The sequence below is a fragment of the Hippocampus bargibanti genome, linkage group LG18 (assembly GCF_051943395.1).
Source record: "Hippocampus bargibanti isolate YZ-2025 linkage group LG18, ASM5194339v1, whole genome shotgun sequence".
Classification (NCBI taxonomy): Eukaryota; Metazoa; Chordata; class Actinopteri; order Syngnathiformes; family Syngnathidae; genus Hippocampus; species Hippocampus bargibanti.
Window position 1 is genome coordinate 8,682,999 of NC_142751.1, and position 12,712 is coordinate 8,695,710.

Sequence of the window (12,712 nt, forward strand, 5' to 3'; positions counted from 1 at the left end):
CTCAGTGTGGTTCGAACGACGCTGTACTGAATGTAGTCCAAAAACTCAACATTTTGAGTGACAATGATAAAAACCATGGCACTTGAATGGACACATTTTTGCACGTTTGGCAGTGAATGGGTTAAAATTGTCCATCCGTATGAATGTGAGTTTGAATGTTTGTTTGTCTATAGGTGCCCTTTGATTGGTTGGCGAACAGTCCAGTATACAGTATACAAAACCTCTTGCCCAAAGTCAGCTGATAGGCTCCTTTATGAGAACAAGCGCTGTAAAACATGGATTGATGGACATATATGTCAGCTTTGGAAAAAGGTCATTCAAGCAACAAAGCATGCGGAGGACCAAAACTTTTGAATAGTACTCGACGTGTGTATCTTTTCAAAGGCAGCAGACCATCTCAAGTTGCAACAAATCATCTGCGCGCCACTGATACTTCTGTGTACATTCCTCGGTCGCCTGTTTCCTCTTAACAGCACATGTCAGCAAGTGAGTGAAGACAAAGTCAGCTGTTTTGCTAATTCTGTATATTCTCTAATCTTACTGTATACCATCTGCCTCACCGTCAGACAATGGTGATAGCAACAATTTATTTGGACAATTTCAAGCGATGCTGTTCGGAAGCTCAACTGCCATCCTGCAAAACTCAGTGGGATGTACATTGGGTTTCTGGGGATTTCTGTGGGGACTTAGTCTACCTCTTAAAGGACAACCGACGTCCCTTTTTTGTTTTTTAACTGACACCAGAAAAACGTTTTATAGCATCTAAAGTACCCAAAACACGCAGTATGATATTTTTCGTCAAATGCAAAACACCAATAAATATGACTTAAAGTGTCCAAAATCTGCAGAAAATTGAGCTGCGAATGGGGCATTTTCAGAAAGTCCCGCCCCCAGTTGTGACGTCACGCCAAGACGTCTTGCATTGCTTGTGAATCAAAACAATGGCTTCAGATTTGGAGAATATGCTTTCTTGTTACACATCCAGTTATGCATCTGATTCAAATAGTTCTGAAGAGGAAAGCATACATGTTTGCAATCGATTAAAGAATTATACGTTCCATTTTGAGGCAACATTGGGGGAAAATCTCTCACCCAAAAAAAAGAGGCACAAAATGGTGACCTCCAGTGGCCACCTCCGCTTCCACAGGCTGATAAATTCCTTATATGGTGCTTGGACGCCCTCTTCTGGCCTTCTGGCGGATTTTGGGTGCAACACGAGGTCCCTAGACCAAACAAGTACAGCAAAATACATTGACGTGATGGAAGGACCGCTACAATGCGTATTTTTACGGTCAAGGACGGTCCTTTAGTGACGTCACATATGGACTCGTCACCCACTCAAAAACAAGACTTCCCGAATATTCAGCGCGAGTCTTAAAAGGCAAAATATAGCTATATGCGGTGGAATATTTGTAAAATACGCTCAGTAGAAGTCATTTGAAGCGATTTTATAAATTATGGACACAACTTGTCCGGAGACGTTGGTTGTCCTTTAAGACCATGATTATCATATTGCACTTGACCATCAATACTGTATTCCTGTACTCAAAAATCTGCACGCACACACACATGCACATACTGTAAAAAATAAGCCCCTGACAATGCCAGATACTATAAATCATCTGGATCAGTTCAGAATCTATATTTATCTCATAAAATAGCAAAAACAAAAAAAATGAATAAAAATCCAATATAATCCAAATTATTTATAATGTGGATTAAAAAACAACTGAGTTAACCAATCTGCTGTAAATCAGTACTTGGGTAAAATGCTGCACAAATAAAACAAATGCAGGACATATAACACAAAAAACTGAAATAAAATAGAGTCGAAGTATATTTGAAAATAAATACAATAATACTGTTTTTTTATTCGTAGTGTGGTTTATTCAATTAAGGAGTATACTAGGTCACTTCATGGCAGTTTGTTCCTACTTTCCAAGTCCAAGATGGCGCCCGAGTAGGCAGCCATCAGAAAGTGCTCCCACGAACCCTGCTTGTTTTTGTTGTTTTTATGTTTTCTATTGTCACTTTGAGTTGTTGTGCGACGTGTGGAAAAGATCCAGATTGTTTTTCAGTATTTTTGGCCACCCAATTCATCAAGGAGGAGACTCCACTGAACGGTTGCGCCTTTTCAGTACCACGAATATGCCAGCAGTGTTTTGAATGAGGAGGAATGTCAGTACCATTTGACTGTCATCGCTGGACAGCTCTGGGGCAATTATGCTTTTTTTTTGCACTTGTAATGGGCAGCATTTTCACAACCCCGCTTTCGTCATCGGAAAGCTCGGTGCTGTTGGACAGTCTGCGGCTGGATGGATACATGGCTTGAGGAGCCCCCGATGAGAGGAAAGGAGCGCCAGCGCAGAGCGCCGATGCGTATGTGGAACTGTGGCGGCTTGGAAATGAAGCGGATGTACGTGGGGCAGGAGAGACTAATAAAGGTGAATCAATTCAAAATCACAGAATACAAGTATAGTTGAAGAGAAATAAAAGAACATTGTTTTTTTTTAATTTGTAGTGTGATTTATTAAATTAAGGAGTCTGCTGTTTTTTCCCACTGCGAGACTAATAAAGCCCAATCCAATCCAAAATCAAAGAATAGAAGTACAATTAAAGAGGAATAAAAGAACATTGTTTATTTATTATAAGTATGATTTATTAAATTAAGGAGTGTACTGACTCACTTTGCGGCAGTTTGTTCCGACTTTACCTCGTTCTAGAATTTAACAAAGTCACTGGAAGAAAATGCATTGATGATCCAAGATTTTATTCAAATGTGATAGACAAATGTGATAGACAAAAAAAGCATTCGCGTGCACTGCTGGTCGGTCAGAAATGTGGAAGGAGGAGGCTGTATCTATTCTATAGTTTTTATTTGGAGAATCTATGGGATGTTATAAATCTCAAGATGTCCTTAATGAGCTAAGTATTTTGAAGTTGGAATGGTTTCCTTTGTTGGAATTTGGAGTTATAAACTTGGGAATTTACAGTGAAATGAATATAAAAGCAACAATTGTGGTCTGCTCGAGGACCTCAGGGCTCCATCCCTCATCAATCGGCCGTCCTCCCTTTTTACTCCTCCCCCTCGGGAGTAGCTCTGAGATCCCGGAGCGACACACTTTTCAACCAGTCTGGTTTCGACCACCATGCGCATTGAGTCATAGACACACCAGACGAAGCGAACTCCGACACACCGCTTCTTCTTCGCACTAGGAGAACCAAGAAAGGAGTGAGAATATAAGCGTTGTCGGTGAGTTAAAAGTTCTTTAAAGTTCAGATTTTTCCTTATATGTTGCTAGCTCACCCGCTAACCACTGCTTAGTGCTGCTTAGTCTCCGGTTGTCGTGCACTTTAAACTCGCTTGCACTTGTTGCTCATCTACGGAGATGGAAAAACATTTTTTAGGCGTTTCTGCTGTCCCCTTTCCTGTGATAGCGCATTATTTCGGCGTTTCAACATAGTTTCCACGTCATGAGTTTGGAATCTGGATAGTTAAAAGTTCAAAACTAAGAGTTCAGACGGTTTAAAAGCGTGGTCCGCGGTGTATTTACGTTCCTCAGGTAGGGCAGCGTGATTATTTTTATTTCCAAGGGTTGGAATGAAGCGTGAAAATATTTAAGGAGTTTGGGATTTTATTCTTGGTCTGCTTCAGAGTATCAATTAAAATGTTGGAGCTAGCGGTATATACGCACATTTCTGGCGGTGCTGCCTCCGTAACCCCAGCATAATGTAATACCATCTCAGACTGTTCTCCGAGAGGTATCTCAATTAATGAAAGAAACCCAAGAAAAAATAGATAATAAAACAGTGCACTTTCGACACTGAAGCGTGAATCTTAGAATGATTGGTCTTATTTTCAATTGTCTTGTTTACTGAAAAAACATTTATTAAAAGTTATGATGAATAAAGGATACAATAAAGACTTTTATGTATTGTATATGATGTGTGCTGATATGGCCATGCTGCTGTCCTTGTGATGAAATCTCCAGGTTTTTTTTTCTTTTCAATGCTAAGTTTTTGCTCTTGCAACTTGGAAGATTGTTTGTTGTCATACTCCTAAGGATATTGTGTTATTGCTACATGGAAAAATGTAAGTGGATCATTAAACATGGAAGCACATATAGTGCATGATGTATGGTATACTGGATCTGTATGGTATACTGGATCTCAATGTAGTGTTAGTGGACCAACTGTGGACAATTGTAATTTGTTTACCTTTGACACAGTACTTGACTAAAGACCTACGGTCGTATGCTTGACATAAAGAAGTGGGAAAATCAGAGTTATCCATCGCACTAGGATTGTCCTAGTTCAAAGCATTTGCAGTCAATGAAGTTCTGTTAAATAACTAACAACAAGAGACAAATACATGTTATAATCTTATAAATTATGTTTGCCATTGATGATCTTTGTCTCCGTGGGGCCGCCATTGTTGAATGGTGTCACTTTTGAAATTGGTTAGTGGTTCTTTTTTATTTTCAGCTTTGTATTCACCAATCATACTAGCACCCCCAAGGAAGCCGCCCGCCTCCAATGTCAATTACTTTCCAAAGACCTGTTCAGTGTAGAATATTAGAAACCAAAAGACACAATTACCTGAAAAGTTGTGTAAGTTTGTGGAAATTTCCTGTATTGTATCGAGTGCTGCATAGATGGAGCTAGTCAGTCTGAGGTCCTAATTCACCGGCATGTGTTTGCAGCTGTGTGGATTATGAAGGGGAAGGGAACGGTGTGGCAAGGGTGTGTGTGTGTGTGTGTGTGTGTGTGTGTGTGTGTGTGTGTGTGTGTGTGTGTGTGTGTGTGTGTGTGTGTTGGGGGCGGGGGGGTATTGGTTAAGGCCACTGCGTCCTTTTCCTTGTTCCAATCACTCTTCCACGGCGTTAAGTTTATTTTAATTGTGTTTGCCTGAGGCACAGCTGGCACGGCGCATTGACTCAGGCCTTGTCGAAAGGATGCGCTGTCTGTCCGTCGCGTCATGTGACACCTGGGCCAGTCAAAAATCATCATAGTAGGGGGTTGCATATCGCAAGCTAGCTCAAACAGGATATTTCTTTGTGCGCTTTCACCAACAGACAAATCATTAAACAGCTGGCAGTTGAGGTAGTTCTGTTGCTTGCACTGACTTTGCCTCGGGTTAGAGGTTGTGTTTGTGTGTTGTAAGTTTGTCTCGTGTTGACAGGTTATGAAATGTCCGTACAGTATACACGATTGGCATATTGCTTTTATTTGTTCTTTCGACACTGATATCCTCATCCTCATAACAGTTCCTGTTTGATTCCAGCATACTTTGAGATTGCTCAACAAAAACATTTAGTAGACACTGTGGGTGGAAGGGGGAGGGTCATGCTTCTAAATCCCCATGTTTGAACCATCACCGGCCAAAGGTTTAGAAGCTTTCGGAATATTAAATGAGCCTTGTCTATAGCTTTTGCTAACACTTATTCCGAAAGAATGACGAGCCCCCACAATACCCAATGAAATTTAAATTAGGCAGTGGCATTCAAAGTGGAAATGGCATTGTGTAAACATCAAAATTGTTTCTCTGCTCAATAAACCACCTCGGAATTCGGCTCTTTTGTTTTCTCATACAAGAGCAATTTGTTCCTGGATTGGAAAGTGATGTTATTTGAATCTGTATCATGTACAAGTTTTGTTATTTTTTTCTGTCAAACAAATTAGCCTATATAACATCGTCTCTATTCCCCTTTTCAAGGCAGATTTATTTTAAATTGAATAAAGGTCAAATGTATTAATCACAGACAATCTCGTTTTTTTTTTACATATTCACTTGAACCCAGTAGACCCGCATGAGCTAAATTAAGTAACACGCTACCCTTTCTCTACTTAGCGAAATCTTTACCTTCTCATAGAGGCTCCTTGTTTTCCATTCTTAATCAATTTGAACTGGTTGGAAAGGGGGATTTGGTCAGCGAGCTGAAGGAGATTATTGTTCTGGACATGAACTTTGTGCAGGAATAGTGCCCATCTTGCATCCAAGGCAGTATTTACTAGCAATTTACAACAAAAAAATAGGCCAAAGTTTAAAGGTGTTATGGTGAAAAATGTTTTTAGTAATTAATCTTCATGAAGTCTGTCGTTGTTTTGTATGCACTAGATTTTCATTAATACCAATACGTTGGTGTGAGATCCCTTACAAAGCAAAATTATATACTGAGATTTCTGACTTCAATAACACGGAATATAACACAGAATATGTGCTGTTACTTCACATCCGACCACCCGTGCTTTAAAGGACAACCAACACCATTTTTTGTTTCCTAGCTGACATCAGAAAAACGTTTTATAGCATCTAAAATACCCAAAACACGCAGGCTGATATTTTTAGTCAAATGAAAAACACCAATAAAAATGACTTAAAGTGTCCAAAAACTACTTCAAAATGAAACCGGAAATGGCCAGTTTCAGAAGGTCCCGCCCCCTTGTTCGTGACGTCACGCCAAGACATCTTGCCTTGCTCGGGAATCAAAACAATGGCTTCAGATTCGGAGAAGATGCTTTCTTGTTACTCATCCAGTTATGAATATGATTCAAATAGTTCTGAAGAGGAAAGCATCAATGTTTGCAATCGATTAAAGAAGTTATTCTGTGTCATTTTGAGGCATCTGGACTGAAATGTAGCGTCCCAGAAAATGCACAAGATGGCACCCAAGCTCCGTTGGATATGAGCTGATTTGTCTGCTGGGAATTTGTATCAGCTCGTATAAAAAATTGTAGTCTTGGTGCAACACACAACGATTCATTATCGCGTTTTCCTTCTAATTTCGCCATCAACACGGAACAACACGTTTTCAGACCAAACAAAATACCCAAAAAAATGCATTGTGTGTCGCTTTCTCGGTCAGTGACAATACCTACTGGGACGTCACGGTAGGTATCGTCACCAACTGAAAAACAAGACTTCCTGAATATTCGGCGCACTGGTCTTGGTCTGAGAAAGATTTCTACGAACATTAAATCTGAATTTTTACCTCATACCATGCTCTAGTGTTTGTTGCAAAGCAGTTTTTTTCTCAGGCTGGTGCTTCGGGAGTGCTATCAGAGGCTAAAGATTCCCAGGCTTCGCTGAGGACATTGCTGAGTGCAGCACAAAGCTCCTGATGCATCACAGCTGACAGCATACTTGGCTGTTTATATGTGTGTGAGTGTGTGTGTTTTAAAAGTTCCCAGCGTTTCGTGTTGCCCAGGGCACAGAGCTGGAAGGCAATGGCACTGGGAAGGCGGCCTACATACAGTACATTCGGTTTGTTGTTGTTGTTGATGTGTTGCTCCTCCTATCGAAGTCTTTTCTACCATCTGCTTGCATGTCAAAACTTTTAGAGGTGGCAGATTTTAATTTTTGCCCTCAAACGGATTACTGATGGCATTGAAAACAGTTCACATGCACTCTATTCAAGGTCCCAGGGCCTTTGTTGGACCTGTGGGCAGGACTTCCAGTATAAACAGGACTTGGTGAGAGTAACAGAAGACATTTCAATCCCACTTGCTCTTAATTTGGCGGGGTAAAAGGATGACCTCAAAAAGCGGCCAGCGACCTGAGTTAAAACGGTTAGGCGATAAGTCATCTCAAAAGTTCTGAGGCACTACTTTTTTCATCTTACATCCAACAACTAAGCTGTCCATATTGACTTTGTGATCTCTTAAACGGGGCTTTCCTATGTCTTCCGTCTTGAGCTAACTTTTCTCCTGTTGCATTTGTTTGATGTATTGCTGCACCCCTAAAACAGCAATACTTCATTATACTTCTATTCAACTGGCTAGGTATGACAATAACTCAGAAGAAACACAGCGACACAGCACTTCTTGCATCTTGCGCTACAATGCCGCCGCCTCCAAAATAGTGGATATGTCCATGATGACACCATTTGCACCACGAGTTCCCCAACTGAAGTGCAAAACTCTTTCACGATGGCATCTGAGCACTCAAAGGAGAGAAGAAAGCGACCCCGTCACAATAGACACACTCCCACATGGCCCCTCCCCCCATCTCTCACTTGCTTCCTCCTCCTTGAGGCGACTGTGTGCATTGAGGTTTTCCAGAGACGAGACAACTCCTGCACGGTTGCAGATGATGGCTGCCCCTCCCTGCCCCTTTTTCTTTTACACGGTAGACAACTGAGAGCGGCGTGGGTGAGATGACAGTCATCTTTGGGCGATCAAAATCAGTGTGTTTCCGTTTGTCTGTCATGCACTTGAAAAAACCTGAAGAAAAATCTCCCCACCTACAGGATCTTCCCCCACATTCATCATGGTAAGACTCATGTCGCTGCATGACTGCTATAGAAATGACATTTTGTGCTGTGGAGATTTGCTATTTTTACACCCCCACCACTGTGAAGTAAATAATTCAGTATTGTGGCGGATTGCACTTTGTTGGTATCGCTGGGACTTTTGATTATGCGAGAGGGAAATTCCCCCATAGGTGACTAATAGGTGGATAGATGTGGTGAGATATGAGCTCCCTTTAAAATTCACCATCATTTTTTTCATTTTTTTAACATAACATTTAAAAAAATGTCACAACCGCTAATTCCGTTGGAGCCTCTGTAGACTGGTCAGCTAAAATGCTAACTGCATCACAGTGAGCCATGTGAAACAGGGATGAGCCCCTGACTACATTTCCTGGATGAAAGAAGCACTTAATCTATTTGCCGATATGTTTTAAATATATATTTTTTGAAGCAATGGGATGGACTCTGAATGTTCTTACCGCTGTCTCCACCACAGTGTCATATTCAACATAACCAATTGCTGTTAAGGTTGAGCCATTGAAGGTATGGAGGTTAAGTTCTTTTCATTCTGCTTATCTTGTATTGATCTTGAGTCATTTGGGCTCCAGAATGCCCATAATGGTTGCAAATTGTTCGGAGAAAACGAGACACTGCAAGTAAAAATTTCGTCTGCTCACGCTCCGTGTAACCAATAAATGTACACATTGTTTTCTTTGTTGCTGAAAAACTTGTGCTCCACACTCAGAATCAAATACTTTTACCACGGAAGCAACACTAAGATTAAAAAAAAAACTAATTTTGGTTTGGATAATCTGTTGTATTATGTACTTACTGTCCATTTAAAGGAATGTTGATAAACATGTCTAAAAAAAAATCAATCTATTTTTTTTCAGTGCCCGCTGCTTCAAAATGTGGTATACCAACACTTATCTGCTTATGGGGTTCTAAATCCCACTTTGGCACGTTACAGTCAGTATTATTTCCATGTGTTAACCTATAATAGTGTATTAATACGGGAAACCAATGTGGCCATTGTAATCCTTTAAATGCAGATGAGATGAAGAGCGAGCCTGATTTTTCAGTCGACTACAGTATGCAACACATTAAAATATCTTCTTACATGAAGATTTGTAACTTGACTGTGCACATTCCTTCCTTTGTCTTCTCCTGCATGCTGTTTTTAATAAACAATCAAAAATAAGGATATTCATTTCATTCAGTTCTGTCTCCATCGGCCATCACAGTGTTGCTTCATACAAGCCACCTACCCCCTTTGGTTTGAAGATGAGCAAAGAGAAAAGCTGCTTGCCATTATTTTACTTACTGTAAATACAACAAATATTGAAAATTGGATCATGGTAGGAAGATACTAGATAAGTGGTTGATAACTTGGGTTCAATCGAACCCTAGGGGTTTGCGGAATGTGTCTCATCGGGGTTCGACGGAGCCTCTGCCATGTAGGGTAAAACACACTTGACTCAGCATGTCAATTAGTTGTGACACGCCCGCTTGTCCATCACTGTCTACAGATGATCACATGACATTTTTTGGCTGTGGGAAATGTAGTTTGCTTAGTAGTAAATGTGTGACTGATAGTACATTGGACAAAAAAAACACTTTAATGTATTTTTTAATAAATGTATTTTTTTTATATTGTAACATTTTTCACTCATGAAGTTTTCAGTGAATATGCACATTAACTGTTTGGGTTCCATGGCTCTAAAGACGTTAAGAAAGACTGTGCTAGATTTACAGCGTACTTGCCTTGTGGGGGGAAATTCCTAATAAGGCGAAACCAAACTGCAATTGTTTCCATTTTATGTACTACTTTCCTGTAAAATGCTTAATTGCAATTTTTGTGAGGTCATTACACCATATTTTATATAATCAGCATTTGCCCTTCTTTTCTTTGATAGCAATTATACCATTTGCTCCCTACCTCGAGGATTACTTCTCTCTGTTTAGCGAGCTGGCTCGCTGAGTGAGGGGCTGTCTCAGTCTCCACGGCAACAGTATCCCATAGAACTTGTCTCTGAGAGAGCAGGCCTCATCGAGGGCAATTGTGAGCCATTGAAGCGTCTGCTAAGTTTGGAAGCGTCTCACGGCCTGATTGTCATTTTGTGTGTATGACTAATCACGGTGGAAAGAATTTGAAGCACTAGAAGGCAATTCTTGCTTTCAACTAACTTTCCTTTCTGCTTTTTTTTTCTTGTCAGATTGGCGTTTTGAGAGTCCTCGGTCCTCATCCTCAACCCGTTTTAACTGTGTAAAGGAAAAAGTGAGAAGACGTTTTAATGAACCACCACACGCTAGTCGATGCCATGACCGATAAGTAAGTGGCGTGGCCTCGTTATGCTGGTGCCTGGTTGTACTCTGTCTCGCCTGTTTTATACTGTTGACACCTATGCAGTGTTTCTGCTGCGGCCTCAGCAATAACACTCCACTCACACTCCAAGGAAGGTTTTTTTTAATTGTCCCATTACACCACCAGAGGTTACATGGAGTGAAGGAGTTCATAACACAAGAGGAGGAAGTGTGTGTTTGTGTGTTAATGTGTGTAAGTTGGGGAAAAGGGAAGGAAAGACTGTTTTGTTGTTCTATTTGTTTGACTATTTTCCGATGTGTAAGGCACACCCACAGTCTCGCAACTACTGTCCACAGCCACAGCCCCCCATTTCCCCCTGTAGAGGTCGTGCGTAATCCTGTACTGTAATGTACAGGCCTTGTAATGTGGTATGCCTTATATTTGTAAAACATTTATATATTTATATAGTACATTTGTAATACCTTTTTTCATTCATAGAATGTGCGCCTTATAGTCCGGTGCGCCTTATACAGTAAAGTCTCGTTATATCGATATTCTCGGGAGTCGGAAACAATATCGATATAACCGGACTATCGATATATCCGATCCTGCGGCATGTAAATTTTCTCCTTGCGTTCATAGAAATAGTATCGTAATAAGCAGTACTATCGATATAACCGACATCGATATAACGAGACTTTACTGTATATGGAAAAAGTTTGGAATTACACCATTCATTGGGGGTGTGCCTCTATACTCCGGTGCGCCTTATACAATGGAAAATACAATATTGTGTTTGTGATTCCGTCACCATGGCTTTCTTTTCATTGTTTTTCTTTCTTTTGTCAACTTTCACTCCATCTCACATGGGATTAGTAAATTCGGGTGCGGTAAGAAAAAACAATCTGCCATCAGTCCTTATAAGAAGCATAATAAGCACCAGAAGCCGGTCAGCTGAAAGGGATCTTCGCAAACAAAGCCGCTCCTACCTTGAGGCGGCATCAAGACCGCACAAGGGAACGGCACAGTGTTCTAGTGGTTGCCATGTCTGCCACAGGGTTATGAGGATTTCACATCTCAACTCGTACAATATGGTTTTTTGCCCCCCTGGGGAAAGGACATACAACAAAATGCCACGACCCTTCCTAGAACTGTCCATTACATTTAAAAATAAGACAAAACAAATGTCTTTCAAGGCCCTGCTGGAGTTAACGAATATGAACTGAAAGTTTAGGAGTAAGCGATGATGGTGTTGACAAGCTGTGCGTCTCTGATGAAAGGTAACTGAGCAACCAGAAAGTGCCGAAAAGGAGGGGGAATGCGTGGTCCTTTTTTTTACTTTGTGCGCCTGCTGCTAGTCAGTGTTGTCATATGAAGTTTCAATAGCGAAGAATGATAAATGTTACTCTAAAAGGATGTGAGGGTAAAAGTTGGAGGACGTGCCCCACCGACCGCCTCTATGGAAATAAGCCCCCCTCTTCCACATTCGACGACTTACCATCCATACAAAAGACACAAGATGATTCTTCCTATTTGCTCTGCAGTTTGCACAAAACACATGAACAAATGTCCCCTTTATTTCATTGAATCCAACATTTACTTAGTGTGGGATATCGGTCCACATTCCTCAGCATTCCATTTGGTATTCCCAGATACTAATTGGCCTGCCTCCTGAGCTCCCGTCCAACTTTCCAAACAGAGTTGACCTTACTCATATTTGCTTGTTTTGAACACGTTTTGTGTGGTATTCACGCATCCACAGCCGTGAAAACTGGGTGTCCCTCTTTACAGATGCTTTTGGTATGAGGAAAGTTTGAAAAGCCAGATTTGCTCCCGTAATCCTCAACGCAACCCTCGCACCCTCCCTTTCCTGAATAGGATTTTACTGAACACGATTTTCATCCACTCTCACAACAAAATTTTGCTCTTGTAGTGTTTCTTTTAGCCAGATGGCGGATTCCCAAATATGAAGAGTGTGTTCAAGTAGCGCAACTCTATACTTTTGACTTTTGACTTGCTGCAATCGGGCTTACTTCCCGAATTCATTCGGGCATTGGGTGGGTAATGGGTATTGTATTGTATTTTGTACAGTCACCCCCTTTTCAAGCTCAGATAACTCAACACCCATATAACTTAGGAATTAACTCTTTTTTTT

The 12,712-nt window shown here is 40.9% G+C and overlaps 1 protein-coding gene across 6 annotated transcripts in view; it reads left to right on the forward strand.

Moving 5' to 3' along the window:
* Positions 1-3,118: 3,118 nt before the first annotated feature.
* sema4d (sema domain, immunoglobulin domain (Ig), transmembrane domain (TM) and short cytoplasmic domain, (semaphorin) 4D) overlaps positions 3,119-12,712 on the forward strand; it is a 38,407-nt gene continuing 28,813 nt past the window's right edge. For 5 of the 6 annotated variants that reach the window (XR_016118248.1, XR_016118247.1, XM_089020217.1 and 2 more), the window contains exons 1-2: positions 3,119-3,253; positions 10,469-10,584. Coding sequence is in view for 3 of the 6 variants with exons in the window: in XM_089020217.1 (XP_088876343.1) it covers positions 10,547-10,584 (38 nt within the window). In the remaining 3 variants the exon portion in view is untranslated. Of the gene's footprint in view, positions 3,254-8,072; positions 8,273-10,468; positions 10,585-12,712 lie in introns of those variants that run through there. The other variant, XM_089020215.1, reaches the window with a different exon arrangement.